General features: G+C 40.4%; 1 protein-coding gene across 4 annotated transcripts in view; it reads right to left on the bottom strand.

The window, feature by feature from the left end:
* Positions 1 to 15,975, bottom strand: part of LETM1 (leucine zipper and EF-hand containing transmembrane protein 1) — a 182,653-nt gene that overhangs the window by 100,804 nt on the left and 65,874 nt on the right. For all 4 annotated transcript variants that reach the window (XM_029592569.1, XM_029592545.1, XM_029592555.1 and 1 more), the window contains 3 exons: positions 10,419 to 10,562; positions 4,361 to 4,498; positions 3,132 to 3,335 (listed from right to left, as the gene is read on the bottom strand). In XM_029592569.1, the coding sequence (XP_029448429.1) occupies positions 3,132 to 3,335; positions 4,361 to 4,498; positions 10,419 to 10,562 (486 nt within the window). The remainder of the gene's footprint in view (positions 1 to 3,131; positions 3,336 to 4,360; positions 4,499 to 10,418; positions 10,563 to 15,975) is intronic.

Here is a 15,975-nt window from a genome sequence, read left to right as displayed (position 1 = left end):
GCACTGGAACATTAGAAGCAAAGCATTGATAAGGAAGGCAAAAAGAATTTGCAATAAAGCTTGCCAAGGAAGGAAAAAGTCATAATAAAAACTTTTTCAGGTACATTTGAAGTAGAAAGCCTGTGAGGGAGTCAGTTGGACCATTACACAGTCAAGGGATAAAAGGGATACTTAGGGATGACAAAGCCATAGCAGAGAGCTTAAATAAATTGTTTGATTCAGTCTTTATCAGGGAAGATGTACGAGAGATACCAATACCAAAAATGATATTTCAAAAGTGATGATTCAGCAGAACTAATCAAATCTCAGTGGCACCTGGAGGATGTAATAGGGCAAATCTATTGAGAAACAGATTGACAATTGACAAAATAAAGAATAGCAAATCATCTGGACCAGATGGTAAACATACCAGACTGCTGAAAGAACTGAAAAATGAAATCGCAGATCTGCTATTAGTAATTTGTAAACTATCATTAAATAGTCTATGGTACTTGAAAGACTGGAAAGTTGCCAATGTAACACCAGTTTTTGAAAAGAGATCCAGGGATGATCCAGGAAACTACAGACCTGTGAGTCTGACATCTGTCCCAGGCAAAATGGTAGAAGCTGTCAAAGAATAAAATTGCTGAACACATAAGATAAGCATAGTTTAATGGGACAAAGCCAACATGGATATAGCCTCACCAATTTGCTACATTTTTTTTGAGAGCATAAACAAACGTGGATGAATGTGCCAGTTGATATAGTGTATCTGGATTTCCAGAAAGCATTTGACATAGTCCCTCATGAGAGACTTCTTAGGAAATTAAAAAGTATTGGGATGGGGGCAGTGTCCTATTGTAGACAGAAAACTTATTAAAAAATAGAAACAGTAGGGCTAAATGGTAAATTTTCCCCAATGGAGAAAGGTGAGTAGTAGAGTGCCCATGGATCTGTTTGAGAACCACTGCTTTTTAGTATATTTATAAAGGACCTGGAAATGAAAACAACAAATTGAGGTGATCAAATTTGCAGATGACACAGTTATTTAATCTGGACAAATGCAAATTAATGACCTTAGGGAAGCGTAACCTAAATTATAGCTACAAATGCAAGGTTCCACATTAGAGTCACCATTCAGGAAATCTTCTGCTCAGTGTACAGCAGCAGCCAAGAAAGCAAACAGAATGTTAGGAATTATTAGGAAAGGAATGGAGAATAAAACAGAGAATATCATAATGCCTCTATATTGCTCCATGGTGCAACCTCATCTTGAATACTGGTGCAGTGCTGGTCACATCTCAAGAAAGATACAGCAGAATTAGAAAAAGTACAGAGAAGAGCAATCAAAATGATAAAGAGGCTGGAACAAGTCCCCTATGAGGAAAGACTAAAGACGTTATAACTCTTCAGTTTGAAAAAGAGACGTCTTAGGTGAGACATGATAGGAGGTCTATAAAATAATGAGTGGAATGCAATGAGTAAATCTTAATCGGATGTTTACTCTTTGAAAGAGTACAAAGTCTAAGGGACACACAATGAAGAAATTAAGTGATGCACTTAAAACTAATAAGAGTGAGTATTTTTTTTTATACTCAACACATAATTAAGCTCTGGAATTCATTGCCAGAAGATGTGGTTTTTTTAAACACAGCTATTAGTGTAGCTGTGTTTTAAAAAAGGTCTGTACAAGTTCCTGGAGGAAAAATCCATAAACCATAATTAAGGTGGAATTGCAGAAATCCACTTTTTACCCCTTTGATAAGCAGCATGGAATTTATCTACCCCTTGGGATCCTACTAGATACCTGTGACCTAGATTGGTCACTGTTGGAAACAGGATACTGGGCTTGATGGAGCTTTGGTCTGACCCAGTATAGCAAGTCTTATGTTCTTATGAAGCAGAACTGGAAACTAATTGTCCATGTTTTCTGGCTTTGTGCTATAATCACTAGACTACATTATCAAAGTCAAACTCCGCTCCAAAATGAAGGTTTCTGCGTCGCCTATAATGTAATAGTGATCATCACAATCGTCTACATACCAAAACGCAAAAGATTTGCTAAAGCAAATAAAGCTGAAGAAACCTAGCCTCAAGTCAGCTAACAAAGAAATCAGACTTTTCCCTTCTCCATAAGAAAACTTAACACATTTCTTCCTTTCAATTTCCATGAGGAAGCCAATATTCATGCTCTTTATTATTTTCTCAGTTTGCTCATATAAATCCTCTCTTAAGGACAGATGTCGAAAGCATTTTTCCAATAGACACAAAGGGCTGGATTTTCAAAAGGTTATGCGTGCCGGGCCTATTTTCAAAAGGCCCGGCGACGCGCGTAAAGTGCCGGGACGCGTGCAAGTCCCGGGGTTTGCAAAAAGGGGTGAGGTCAGAGGCTCCCGGCATAGCAGCCATTTGCCGCTCGGCCGGCACACGCAGCTTACTTTAGCTCCAGGGCTGAAGTAAGTTTTGAAATAAAAGAAAAGTCTGCTAAAAGGTAGGGGGGAAAGGGCGAGGGAGGTAGGGGAAGGGAAGATGGGGTGGGGGGGGTAGGGAACGGGGGGGGGAGGTAGTGTGGCTCGGCGTGCGCAAGGTGCACCCTCCTTGCGCGTGCCGACCCCCGATTTTATAACACGTGCAAAAAAATATGTTATAAAATCAGGTACATGTGTGTGCACCAGGTAGTGCGCGCACATGTATGCCTGCGCGTACCTCTTAAAATCTACCCCAAAATGTGAAAAACCTTTTAGGCCACCCGGTCAACACAGATGTACCGCAATAACCACCACAGGCAGTACACAGAGGATGCATCTCCCTTCAGAAGTCATACGTTTTCCTCCATGGCAGGTCACTAGGTGTCAACAGAACAAACATACATTTTTTTTTACCTCAAAGGGGTTGAGTTTGCTAGTTAGTCACCATGTCCAACACCAGCCAATCCATAGACCAGGAGACTAAGCAAAGTCCTGCAGTATACAGCATTACCCATTTACCACTCTGTAATTTAACAATGATTATAATACATCAAACTTCAAAGTAAATCAAGCAGGTGAGAAACTATTACTCAAGCAAAAAATGCTGACAAAGTGCATGGACTGCCATAGTTATTGTCACTTATAATTTTTCTGTTTTTCAAAACAGGGTAAAAAACTACTTACCTTATCATCAGCTTTTATGGATCTCAACTTCATAGTCAGCTGAAAGCGTAGAAAGTTATTAGTGCCAATTGACTGGAGTTCCAACAGCTTGCAGAGTGCCACCAGCTGAGGTCGCGTCAGATTATCCAAAGTCAGTTCATCTTCAAAGAGTTTGGAGAAACGTATGATCTCTTCATTAGTAGGTCTTTCTCCAGATTTTCTGATCTACATATTTTAAAAATATATATATAAAATATACACATTTTGAGAGTTTTGAAAAAAAATAAATAAATTTCACTATCAACGAAATAGATTACAGCAACACCACTCATTTTACAGCATGAAAATCAATGAAGAAATGTTATGTTACTCAGCTATAATGAATTATAATGAATACACATCAGTATTACAGGTGACATTTCCATAAAAAAATAAATCATTTAAAACAAATCTTATCACTGATACTAAAGCACCTCGGTTTTAATTTTATTTCCCCAATGATGTTAAAGACGGAAAGAAATCAGATTTCAAAGCCTGAATGATTTTGTCGAGCAATAAGTCTGGCTAAGCAAAACAATTTTCTTGCCTAAGAACTAGATAAAAGATCCAGATGAAGCAAAGATACCAAAAGCACTAAACGTCATCCAGTTTCCACTAAACAAAATGTAATTTGTAATTTCTTGAAAAACTTTACATTTCTTTCTTGCATAAGTCTCATTCAAACAATCATGTGCCTCTGTATCTAGAAAAGTGATTGAGACCTATTTACATACTGTGTATGAACTCATTGACTAACAAGTTTCCTCATCAATTAAAATTAACTTCTTCCTCTTTCCTATACAAGTACTTAGTAAGCATATAGACCAGGGGTGGCCAACTCCGGTCCTCAAATGCCACAAACAGGCAAGGTTTTCAGGATATCCATAATAAATATGCATGAAATTGATTTGCGGACAATGGAGGCAGTACATGCAAGTCTCATGCGTACTCACTGTGGATATCTTAAAAACCTGTTTGCAGCTTTCAAGGACCAGAGTTGGCTATCCGTTGTATAGACCAATGTCCTAACTGCATTCAATACCAAAGCTTCAGCTTTATGAACTAAATATGATCTCAAATAGAAAACCAACTAAACCCAACATAGAATCCAGTGAGACAACACTGCACTCCAAAGATCAAGTCTGCATCAATTTATAGTTACTTCACAGTAAAACAAATGTTTATTTGCACACAATTTCATTTCAAATTACCTTTTGAAAAAAATTTGCAAACTCTACAGTGGCATCTCCTTTGGCAACTTTATTTCTTAAAGCCATCTCCTCAATAGTGTCTTGAAGGAATTTAGCCATTTCAAGTTTTACTCTCAATTCTTTCTTCAACCTCTCTTCCTAAAAAACACAAGTATATATTTTCTGTTAGATGTTCTTTAAAGAAATCAAAGTTGCTTACCTGTAATGGATGTTCTCCTTGGAGAATAGGAAAATTAGCCACATAAATTGGTGATGACATTTGATGGCACAGACACAGTGTTGTCACAGCTGTCTGGAAAAGCTCAGAAGGCTTTTCTGGGAAAATGTGAAACTTTCTGTGCAATGTCAGTCATACAGGCCTCCTCAGTCATACATAGCTTAACAGAAAAACCAACTCCAGAAGAGGATATAAGAGATGACATCTCAGTAAAAGCAAAACAAACTCTCTTTACTGGCAGGCACAATACCCCTCCTTATGAAAAGACAGTAATTTACTACTACAAATATTTAACCAGGCCCTAAACACTAATACACCTCCTATATATCAATTGTATATAAGACTTCTATCCCATTTATTTCTCTCATACCCAGCTTTTCTCTTTTCCAATTGTGTTTTTATAAAATTCATTCTATTTATTTATAGACTTATAAATTCAGTGAGATAATTTGCTTTGTACCACTATATTATTTTTCCCTTTCATTGTTCCACTGTTCTCTCCCCTCCCCCCCAGTTAACAAGTTTATTGTAAAGTTTATTGTTTATTGTAAATGTTTATTGTAAAGCACTGTTGCACATGTTCGTTCTATTTGGCACAGCTGCAATGTTTCTGTTAATTGTGAACCGATGTGAGGTTACTAAACAAATGTCGGTATATAAAAACTGCAAATAAATAAAATAAAATAAATATTGGGAAAACAGAGCAAGCCAAGCTGCTATAGATACCCACTTAGAAATAATTGTAAAACTATATTAATAAATGTTACAAAACAGGTGATGAACAGAACATCCAACAATTAAAAACTCATAAAAATTAATAAACGTTGTCTAAATATCAAAATATTTCAAAACAGCAGACATCACATAATACCCAATAATTAAAATGGCAGTCAACCAAGAAAAATAAACTTAAAAAGCTGCCTTTACTTACCCTCTCCAGCAACTCTCCTACTCCTTTCCCTTGCAGACCAATAACACTCACCAGAAGCAGCAGTGGCTGCTGAAGCTCTGTCCTCACAGTCCTCTTCCACAACCAGTCACAACTAGTCTGTCTCACACAGACCAGTATCTCCCTAACTAGTAGCTCTTCCTCACACACACACCAGTCACCTCCCTGCCCAGTCTCTCTCAATCACACACATGTTGTCACTTACATACAATCTCACACATACGCTGTCACTTACAACCACACACACTGCCACTCATGCACTCATTGTACCACACACACAAACTCTCACTCATGCACCCATTCAACCACACACACACAAAGCTGCCACTCACCACCCAGGCACCCATTCTACCACAGGCACACAAGCTCTCACTCATGCAACCAGGCATGCATTCCAACACACACACACAAAGCTGCCACTCATGCACCCATTCTATCACACACACACAAAGCTGCCACTCACACACAAACACAAAGCTCCCACTCACGCACCCATTCCACGACAGGCACACAAGTTCTCACTCACGCACCCAGGCACCCATTCCACCACAGGCACACAAGCTCTCACTCATGCACCCAATCCACCACACACACAAGCTCTCACTCATGCACCCAGGCACCCATTCTACCACACTCACACACAAGCTCTCACTCATGCACCCATTCTACCACAGGCACACAAGCTCACATGGAGCCTCTTCTCATTGTTTGGCCCAATAAGCCTGGCCTCCACTTCTCAGCCGCCTCTGGCCTGACCACCCGCAGTGCACAACGTCTCTCCGACTCCTGTGGTGCGCAGGGTCTCTCTCCGCTCTTCAGCAGCAGGCAGCAGCGCACAGCGTCTCTACGTTCTTCGGCCCCGCTGGCGTCGGGGCGCAGGTCTCTACGTTCTTCGGCCCCGCTGGCGTCGGGGCGCAGGTCTCTACGTTCTTCGGCCCCGCTGGCGTCGGGGCGCAGGTCTCTACGTTCTTCGGCCCCGCTGGCGTCGGGGCGCAGGTCTCTCCGCTCTTCAGCTGCCGGCAGCGGCGCGCAGCGTTTCTTCTTTCTTCGGTCCCGCCGGCCTGGCCTCCAGTGGTGGCACGCACCGTCTCTCCATTCTTCAGCCCCGCTCCTGGGGTGAATGGAAGCACAAGCGGGGCAGTGGAACACCGGGAGCCGCGACACACCTGCCGGTGCTTGGCGACACACCGGTTGAGAACCACTGATCTAGACTGTGCAAGCGTTGTTTGGTTTTGCCAATATGTGGTCTGGGGAAGAATGCTGATTAAATGATTGACTGGTTAAGATGGAAGTCTGATACCACCTTGGACAGGAACTTGGGATGAGTATACAGTACTACCCTACTATGAAGAAACTTAGCATAAAGTGGATAAGTTATTAGGTCTGACGTGACAACCACCAAAAATATGACCTTCCAGGTCAGGTACTGCAACAGGAGGAGGCCAGAGGTTCAAAAGGGGTTTATATCAATTGGGTAAGAAAGCCAAGATCCTCTGACACTGCAAGAAGCTTAATGGGAGATTTCAATTGAAGCAAGCCCTTCATAAACCTGACAACTAAGGGCTGTACATAAATGGGGTTCTTCCCCTCTTCATGGTGATGGTGCCAACTGCATTAAGGTATACCCTGATGGAATTAGTTTTTAAGCTGGACTCAGAGATGAAGGGATTCAACAGTTTTTGTATGAAACAAGAAAAAGGAATCTAAGACTTTGCCCTCACATCAAATGGCAAACCTCTTTCACTTCAACTCATAAGATTTTCCGATAGATTTCTTTCAGGAAGCCAGAAGAACTGGACACCATTCATGGAGAAACCAAAGGAACAAAATTATGTTTCTCTCAACATCCTTGCTGTGAGGGCGAGGGATTGGATTAAGTGCTCCCCAGTTCGGTGAGATTACATATAGGGACCTCCCCAACTGGATCGGCGTCCTGACTGATGACAACAGAAGAAAAAACTAGATTTGTCTCAGCCAAAAAAGGGTTATTTTATTTATACAGTATTTAATATCCCACAATGTCAAAATACCTCAATACAGGTTACAATAAAATACAACACAATTTAAAGTGCATTACTCAAAGCTTAATTAAGCCTACCCATAATATACTTTCACAGTTTATCATCACCCACCCCTTATAATAAATCCAATCCTATGCACTTTTTGTCAAACAAACATCTGGTAAGCAACTATTCTATCCAAAGTCCTGCATGAATAGCCATGCTTTTACATCCTCATGTAATTACATGCAATCCATCTCCTCAGAGTTCCAAAGAGTGTTCCACAAAATAGGAGCATAACAGGTAAAAGTTGCTCACTGAGTAAGTCAACTTATAGTCAGCTAGCAAGTCTTAAGACCATAAATCAAATACATAATTCAATCCTAAGAATATCACAACAGCCAAGCCAGCTCATACTAAATCAAAGCACTTGTCAAGCATATTATAGGTCCTTATCTAAGTTTCAACAGGTTCTTCATAACCACAGTATCGAAGGATGTGCATACAGAAGCCTTGATCCCCAATGAAGGAAAAAGGTATCTTAGGCTAGACTGCTCAGAATCATTCTGGGAGCAGAAGCAGGAAACTTTCCTGTTCTAGGAGGTGGTAAACAAGTTTATCTTTGGTATTTCCCTCTCGAGAATAGTACTGGTTTGCCAGTCCCTTATCCAGGAACTACTCCCGAGAGTCTAGGAGCCAACTGAGTCTGATAGACTGTGCTTTTTGTCAGACATGAGAGATGGCCCAGTTCCATATCCTGAAAAACTGCCGACACAGGAGTGACCCAGTTCCTCCCTGGTTGCTCAGATAAAACATCAATACATGATTATCTGTGTCAACAAGGACAATTTTGTGGACAAGGACAAGTCAGGCAAAAGTGCTTAAAGTGTTCAGAACAGCCTGTAATTCTAGGAATTGTAAGTGAGGGCATTCTTCCTAATCTAACTAAGGGCTCTGGGTTTGAGAATCCTAAATTTGAGTACCCAAACTCAAGTTGGAGATATTCATTGGTGTTGTGAGGAAAATTTTATATGTAGGAATTTGAAAGAGTAAGCCCTTCATCAAACTGGCATGGGCCAGCCACCAAAAGAGAAAATCTCTAAGCTGAGTCATGAAACAAATGCTCTCCCCTTAAGTCCTTTCATGGCTTGGATCTACTAGAACTTTAAGGTCCACTGGTCTTGTCCAATATGGAGATATGCCATGAAATCACATGGAGTCTCAAAGCCGAAAAACCAACATCAGCACCAAGCTACTTGGTGCCAGAATATAGATGCAAAGAAGCAATTCAACCAGCACCTCAGTTTGCATCAAGGTACTCTGTGCCCGAACTCAAACCTGCAGTAGGTTCAGAGAGGAGACTTCAAGGATTCTTCTGTTCAGCTCTCTCTCTCTCAAAGATCTGAGGCCAACACTGAAGTGGGCTCAGTAGGTGAGGTCATGCTCTCCCATGTTACCAGATGGGATGTACAGATGTATGACTGAATCCTTGGAGGCTGTTGGAACTAAATCATGCTCTGAGAGGATGAGCTGTTCTCCTGATGTAGCTGCTTAAAAGATGTATCTTGGTTAATCAGAATCTGCATGCTCTCAGATCCTTGCATCGATTAACAATGTTAATGCTTTGAAGAATGTCTCTATTGTTGTAACTCCTCTGGCCTGAACTCAATTCAGAAGAATCCTTCTTAGGTGCCAAATGATGAAAACAGAAGCATTCCCTATTTGTGGGTCTATTCTTCAGCACCAAAATGTCCCCAGCAGCCAGTGGGCTCCTGGGTCCTTCGATGTGAATGCCTTTGGTGCCTAAGTCAATGGACCAGATTTTTCTCTGGTGGCGAGGTACTGAGTTTCAACTGCCAGATCATAAATGCAAGGACATCATCCCCTAGCCTCAAACACTGCATTTAGACCTTGTGATGATCTGAAAGGGACATCTTAAAGTTGCTTTAAGCACTTGAAGTCACTGGACCTGTCAATCACACTGAAATAAAATAGGCAAAGCAAAATTAAAATTCATAAATGCTAAAAAAAAAAAAAAAAAAAAAAAAAAGGCAGAGGCTACAATGATGCAGCATACAAAAAAAAAAAATCTCAGCTTGGGGCTGGCAATAGATGACAAAGAGGAAAGGAAACTTAAATGTCAAAGTAAACATAACTAGGAAAGCTACAGGGTACAATAGAAATGGAAAAAGGTCCAAAAAACACTGGGGGAAAAAAAAAACAAACAGTGCTAAGAAACACATCCAATGACTCTGAGGAGAAAAAAAATGAGGACTGCACAGTGGCAGCTGCGCAATAAGTCCTGCCTATGTTCAGAAAATTCTTCTAGGCTTTTCCAGACAACTATGGGAAAGTCTGTGTTGGCACAGTCTGCTGACCATCCTGCTTGTCTCTTTGAGAATCTTTCATAATTTTCCCAGTTTCATCTGCAGAATCATGCTTAGGATACCCACCATGCACACCTAAATCGTAATTTTACGATCTTACTAACACAGGAGACCATAATTATGAAATGCCTCAATACCAACAGCATGAAAAAAGTCAGAGTATTTTTCATCCTTTAGGGGAGTTTTACCACTTTAAAGCATCATAAAAAAAACAAAAACAAAAAACCCACCCATTGGAGAAAGCCTTCCTAAATTCAAGAACCCAACTGACCTGCCTATGTCTAGTCTGATGCCAGGTGGCTATAATGATCTGAACTGCATAGTCTTCATATTAAATAGGTGTAAATATATTAAAGCATAACTGAATGACATACTGCAATATAACCACAGCACGACAATACAACAACCCTGTTAACATACTGGGACATAAAGAGTTTTCTTTCATTCATTTTAGTTCCATTTGTTATAAACAATGCTGTCCTTATTCAGTGCATCTTGACCTTACCTTCTTAGATGTTGTTTCAAATGTTGACGGAAGCATATTGGGGAACAATTTAAGTGCAATTGGAAGCAGGAACTCCATAAATGGAACAATGATGAAGACTAAGAAAGGGACGATGCGAAAAAGATCAGCACATATCCGAAGAAACTAGAAGAAAATAAAAATACATTTCTGAAGATGAACAATAAGATGTTTGGTGTGATGTCACATACTAGCAGACAAATCTGATGCTCTTCTAATGAATTCCAAATCAGAAAAGAACATACCATATAAGCCAAAATATAAGATGACTCCCTTATATTCAGGCCAATATGGTAAAAACAAAAAGTAGGTGAATCTACCCACTTGAGGCTTGTTGCTACTTATTTTTTGGGAGAATACTGTATCTGCCATGTGGCTCACTGACTCAGAATATCTGTTTTAATTTTTTTAAATTTAACTTATATTTACTTGACTGTGGCTCCTCTAAGAGCTATGTTCCAGCAGCGGTGAGGCTCAGAGCCATGTTTGTTTTATTTCTGCTTTTCTTTCCTTTGCCCAAAGGAAGGCCATGCTGTCAATAGCAGCAAAGCGTAGAGAGCAGGATCAAATTACCAACTGGGGCATGTGGTGGGAATTGGGAAGCACTGGTAGCAAAATCAGTTGCTGCAGGTAAATAGTGACCATAGTGTTGGGTATTGAATCAGCCCACAGCAGCCAACATGGCAGGAGCAAGGTGATGCAAGTGTAGCTGCAGTGTCATGCTGTACCGTAAAGAGAAACAGTGTTGCCTCGTCCATATCTGGCAGCAGGGAGAGTTTGACTGCCATGTAGGACAGTGGCAGCAAACAGCATATTGTACTTCAGCACTGGACCACCTCAGCACCAGTGGGCTTTGGCTGTGATAAAAAGATGTGTTTCTGGACACATAAAACATCCAAAAAAATAACTATTGTCTTATATATGGGTCAATATAGTATCAACATACACATTAACTTGTGAATCTGAAGCTGATGCAAATTTTATTTCATTGAATGTTCTCTCTCTTCCATATCTTTCGTCAGCATACTGTGGCCTTTGTTTAAAACCCATATTCATATTTGTATACATTTTTAGAGAACGTATTTCTTGGAACCTAATGGCATCTTACAGTTGGTTTGAAGGAGAGACAAAAGTCACTCAAAGATCTTGGACACTAACAGATGCTATTACTCTTTGTTTTATTTCCTTTAATGTCAAAAGGAAAAAAAAACCAAAAAAAAACGACAAGACAACCATACAGAAATAGACAACTGAGGAGTGGAGGCTGAATAGAACCAGTGAAGATAAAGGTTATTCAATTTAAAACCCAGAATGGAAAACCACACTTTTATTCAAGGGGTTGAAAATGTAAACAAAAAAACAAATCTGTGTGTATATAAGCAAGTTTGCTTACCATAAATGGTGTTTTCCGAAGATAGCAGGATGAATTAGACATGATCTGTGGGTGATGGTGTCAGGCAACACTGAACAGAACTCTCTCTCCAAGCTAATAGAGCTTTGAGCTCTACTGAACATGTGCGGGAGCTCCTGCGTGGGCAATGCCTCAGATTCTCCTGTCTTTTTTCACAGTTTCTGCTGTCGAGGAAGGAGGGTGGGCAGCTCATGTCTAATTCATCCTGCTATCTACAGAAAACACTGTTTACAGGAAGCAAATTTGCTTTTTCCGTCAATAAGCAGGGCTGAATTAGAAATGATCTGTGGGGAGTTCCAAGCTGAGGGTTAAAGCAGAGCATTCTGTTTGTTATAAGCAACCTGGACATTTTTGGTATTAAATGGTGCAAAGCTGCTGCTCCTACTGCACTGTTTGTTGAAGTCAAGGCATCTATGTTCGTGGAAGTCAAGGTATTATGTTAGTCTAATGACTTATTTTATTTTACAATTGTGATCCACCAAGATCAGTGGAATACAAATGTTTTAAAATAAATTAATAAATCTAGGCAGTAGTGGGAAGTAAAAGTATGCAGTGAGGACCAGTTAGCTGCTTTACAAATGTCTTCAATTGGAATCTCTTAGGTATGCAATGGAGGAAGATACCCCTTCAGGTCTGGAACACCCATACCCCCTCATGATCATGGGAGATTAAGAAGTGCTATGGCTATTCAGGCTTTCTTCCCGGCCTACAGGAGTAATCTATCTAGGGTCTGAATGTCTTTACCTAATAGACAAAGGTACAGTCTGTAAAACAAAGCCATTTAGGGAATAAGATCATGTTAAATAAATTTATCCTGCCTCCCAAAGATAATGGTAAATTGTGCCATAGTCCAAGTTTATTTTGTGTCAAACGTAGCAAGGGGGAAATATTTAAGCTATAACACTGATTCAGATTTAAAGAGCTGAATTCCCAAATAACTTGCTCATGCCAGGGGGGGAAAAAAGTGTCCCCCCACTGGTCCCGTATTGTGTGTGGAAAGGCTAGTGCTTCAGACTTGTCCTTGTTTAACTTAAAACCAGAAAACTCCCCAAAAGATCGAAACAGCCACAGAAGTTTAGTTAGAGATGGCACTGGGTTGTACAAAAATACAAGGTGGTCATCCACAAAAGCGGCATATTTAAAAGGTAGAAGGACCCATGGGAAGCCCGTGGATTTCCCTAGAATTTTGAATAGCCATCAATAAGGGCTCCCTAGATAACAAAAATAACAAAGATGACAGGGGACAACCTTGCCGTGTGCAACGATTAACTGGAAAAGCAGGGGATACATCCCATTGACTGTGATAGTTGCCATGGGGTCAGCATATAGCAAACATATCCCTGTAAAAAAGGACCGTCCAAGCCCATAAAGTTTAAAACAGAAAACAAATTTCTATTCCACCCTATCGAATGTCTTTTCTGCTTAGTAGCTAACCACCAGAAAAGGCCAATTATTTGTAGAACAAAAAGAGATGGCTGTTAATAATTTACAAACATTAATTATAGCATGCTTTCCTTTAACAAACCCTACCTGTCCACTCCCAATGTATTCTGGAAGAATAACCGTGAACTGATCAGCTAGGATGTTAGCTAGCAATTTCTGATCAAAATTTAACAATGATATAGGGCAGTAAAGAGAGACCACGGTAGGGTCCTTTTCAGGTTTGGGGAGAAATGTAATAATCGCTTTATTCATCCCCGGGAGAAAGTGTCCCCTCTCTACTAAGGCCATTAAGGACTTCTGGAGAAGGTCAGGAATGTCGTTTATTAAGATTTTATAGAATTCCACAGTGAAACCATCAGGGCCGGGAGCCTTCACAGATTTTGCTGTCTGGATTCCCAATCTTATCTCCTTCACACTAATGGGGCGATTCAACAATTGCAAATGTCGTGTCTCAAATGATTTTAGACCCAGATGTTTCAAAAAATCATTACAGTTGTGGAGTTGAAGCCATCTGAGTACAGTTGGGCATACTAGTCTACAAACTGTTGGAGGATATCTTGAGCTGCTGAAAAAATGTTCCCCCCTTGTCCCTGAATATAAGAAACTCCCGATCCCCTTTAATGAAGCATGCAAGCAATTTCCCTGGTTTGTTAGCACATTGATAAAGCCTGTTCTTATAATATAAAAGACTCTTCTTTGCTATCTGATGTAGTAATATATTAAGAGCAACTTGAATAGTCAAATACGCTTCTCTATTACCTGACGTATTATGAACATTAAGGATATGTCTGCACTTGCCCAACCTGGATTCATGCAGTAAAATCTGTTTGTCCAAAGATTTCTTCCACCAAGCAAGATAAGAAAATGTTGCCTTTTAAAACCGCCTTGGCTGTTTACCAAGAGAGAAGTGGAGCAGACTAAGTGAGATCTATAGTTGGTAACAAACTCTGCCCATCTTTGTCTAACATATGCCTGAAACGCAGTATCATTAGTTAGTTAGTAAGGAAATTTCCAGACCAACACAGTTGGCCTACTTCACAAGCCCGAAAGTTCTAACCAAATGGTCAGCGATTTTGATGTTACCAATGCCCACCCCTATCACTTGAGAGAGATGTTCCTTAGAAAGTAAAAAATAATCAATTCGGGATAGGGTAGAGTGCACTCGCGATTGATGCGTTAAATCTTTTTCAAGAGGGTGTAAAACGCACCATGCATCTAAAAGCTGTAGTTCTGAAAGGAAGAAAGGGAATCCCTTCTAGGAGCCCAACACCCGCCCCCGTAGTTGTTGGGACTTATCTAGGGAAGAATCTACCACTAAGTTGAAATCTCTCCCTACCACCAATAATCCTTGCCTTAGAGATATTAACTTTTGGGATAGCTGTTGAAAGAAAGAATGATTATAAATATTGGGGGGGGGGGGGGGGGTAGAGGTTGCATAAAGTGATACACTGCCCCCCAACTTTCCCCACCAAGACCAAAAACCGCCTGTTTGAGTCCTTAAATTCCTGAACAACAGTCATCGATATACTCTTGTGTATTAAAATAGCTACCCCAGGAGACTTGGTTGAGGCATAAAAAATTTGACCTATCCAGTCTCTTGAGTTTCTGATGTTCTTTATCGGATAAGTGGGTTTCCTGAAGGAACCCAATTTCCATTCCCTGTTTTATTATTATTTTAATACTATTTTACACCGACATTCATGAAAAAACTCATATCATATCGGTTTACATAGAACCGGGGTATGATAATAATAACACTAGCATTAGCAAACATGCAGCGATGGAATGAAAGTTACATTTGTTTTCTTTATGTCTAAGGTCTAGCTTAAGTTTTCGGAGTTCACTGGTGAACCAAGGTTGTTTGATTTTTGAGGTTGGACTGATTTTTTTCGTTGCCAAAGGGCAAAGCTTATTAGCTACCGCTTCAGTGATGCTATGCCATGATGTTAGGGCCATGTTCGGGTTTGAGGTATCAAGGTTAGGAAGTTCTTTGGCTAGGTATTCACTGATGACATCTGAAGTGCACATTCTTCTGAAGTGAATCGTAGCTTGGAGAGGCTGAGGTGACATACTTTCTTTCAGTTTGAGAGGTGGAGATTAGTGAATGGTTGGACCATGGGACTGGAACGCATTTAGGAGGTGTAGAATTAGTGAAACCAGAGTTAATGAAAATAAGATCTAGCGTGTGGTCGGCTTTATGCGTGGGTTTGTTAATAATTTGCTTGAAATCCATGGCTGTGAGAGAGGTGAGAAGAGCTTCACAGTTGGAAGAGTATGAAGTTGAATCTGTGTAGTTTGAAGTCCCCTAAGATGATCGCAGGGGAATCCAAGTTAATATGTTTTGCTATGATTTCTACCATAGGAGAGGCATCTGAGTCAAGAAGGCCTGGAGGAGCGTATATGAGAAGGATTTGCAGTGCATTGGATTTGAAGAGGCCTGCTTCTAATTTAGATGGAGCCTTGGTTGTTTGTAGGGTTAGTCTCAACTCTTTTTTGGCAGCTAAGAGAAGGCCTCCGCCTCTTTTTTTTTTTTGTCTAGGGAGAGAGAAGAAATCATAAAGGTGGGTTGGTAGCTGGTTTATCAAGACTATATCTGTGGGTTTGAGCCAGGTTTCCGTTATGGCACATATGTCTGGTTTTGTGTCGAGGAGAAGATCATTGAGGATGTGAAATTTTTTGGTGAGG

Source organism: Rhinatrema bivittatum, chromosome 1 (assembly GCF_901001135.1).
Source record: "Rhinatrema bivittatum chromosome 1, aRhiBiv1.1, whole genome shotgun sequence".
Lineage (NCBI taxonomy): Eukaryota > Metazoa > Chordata > Amphibia > Gymnophiona > Rhinatrematidae > Rhinatrema > Rhinatrema bivittatum.
The sequence above is the reverse complement of the archived record's forward strand: the minus strand, read 5'-3'. Positions and strand labels throughout refer to the sequence as shown.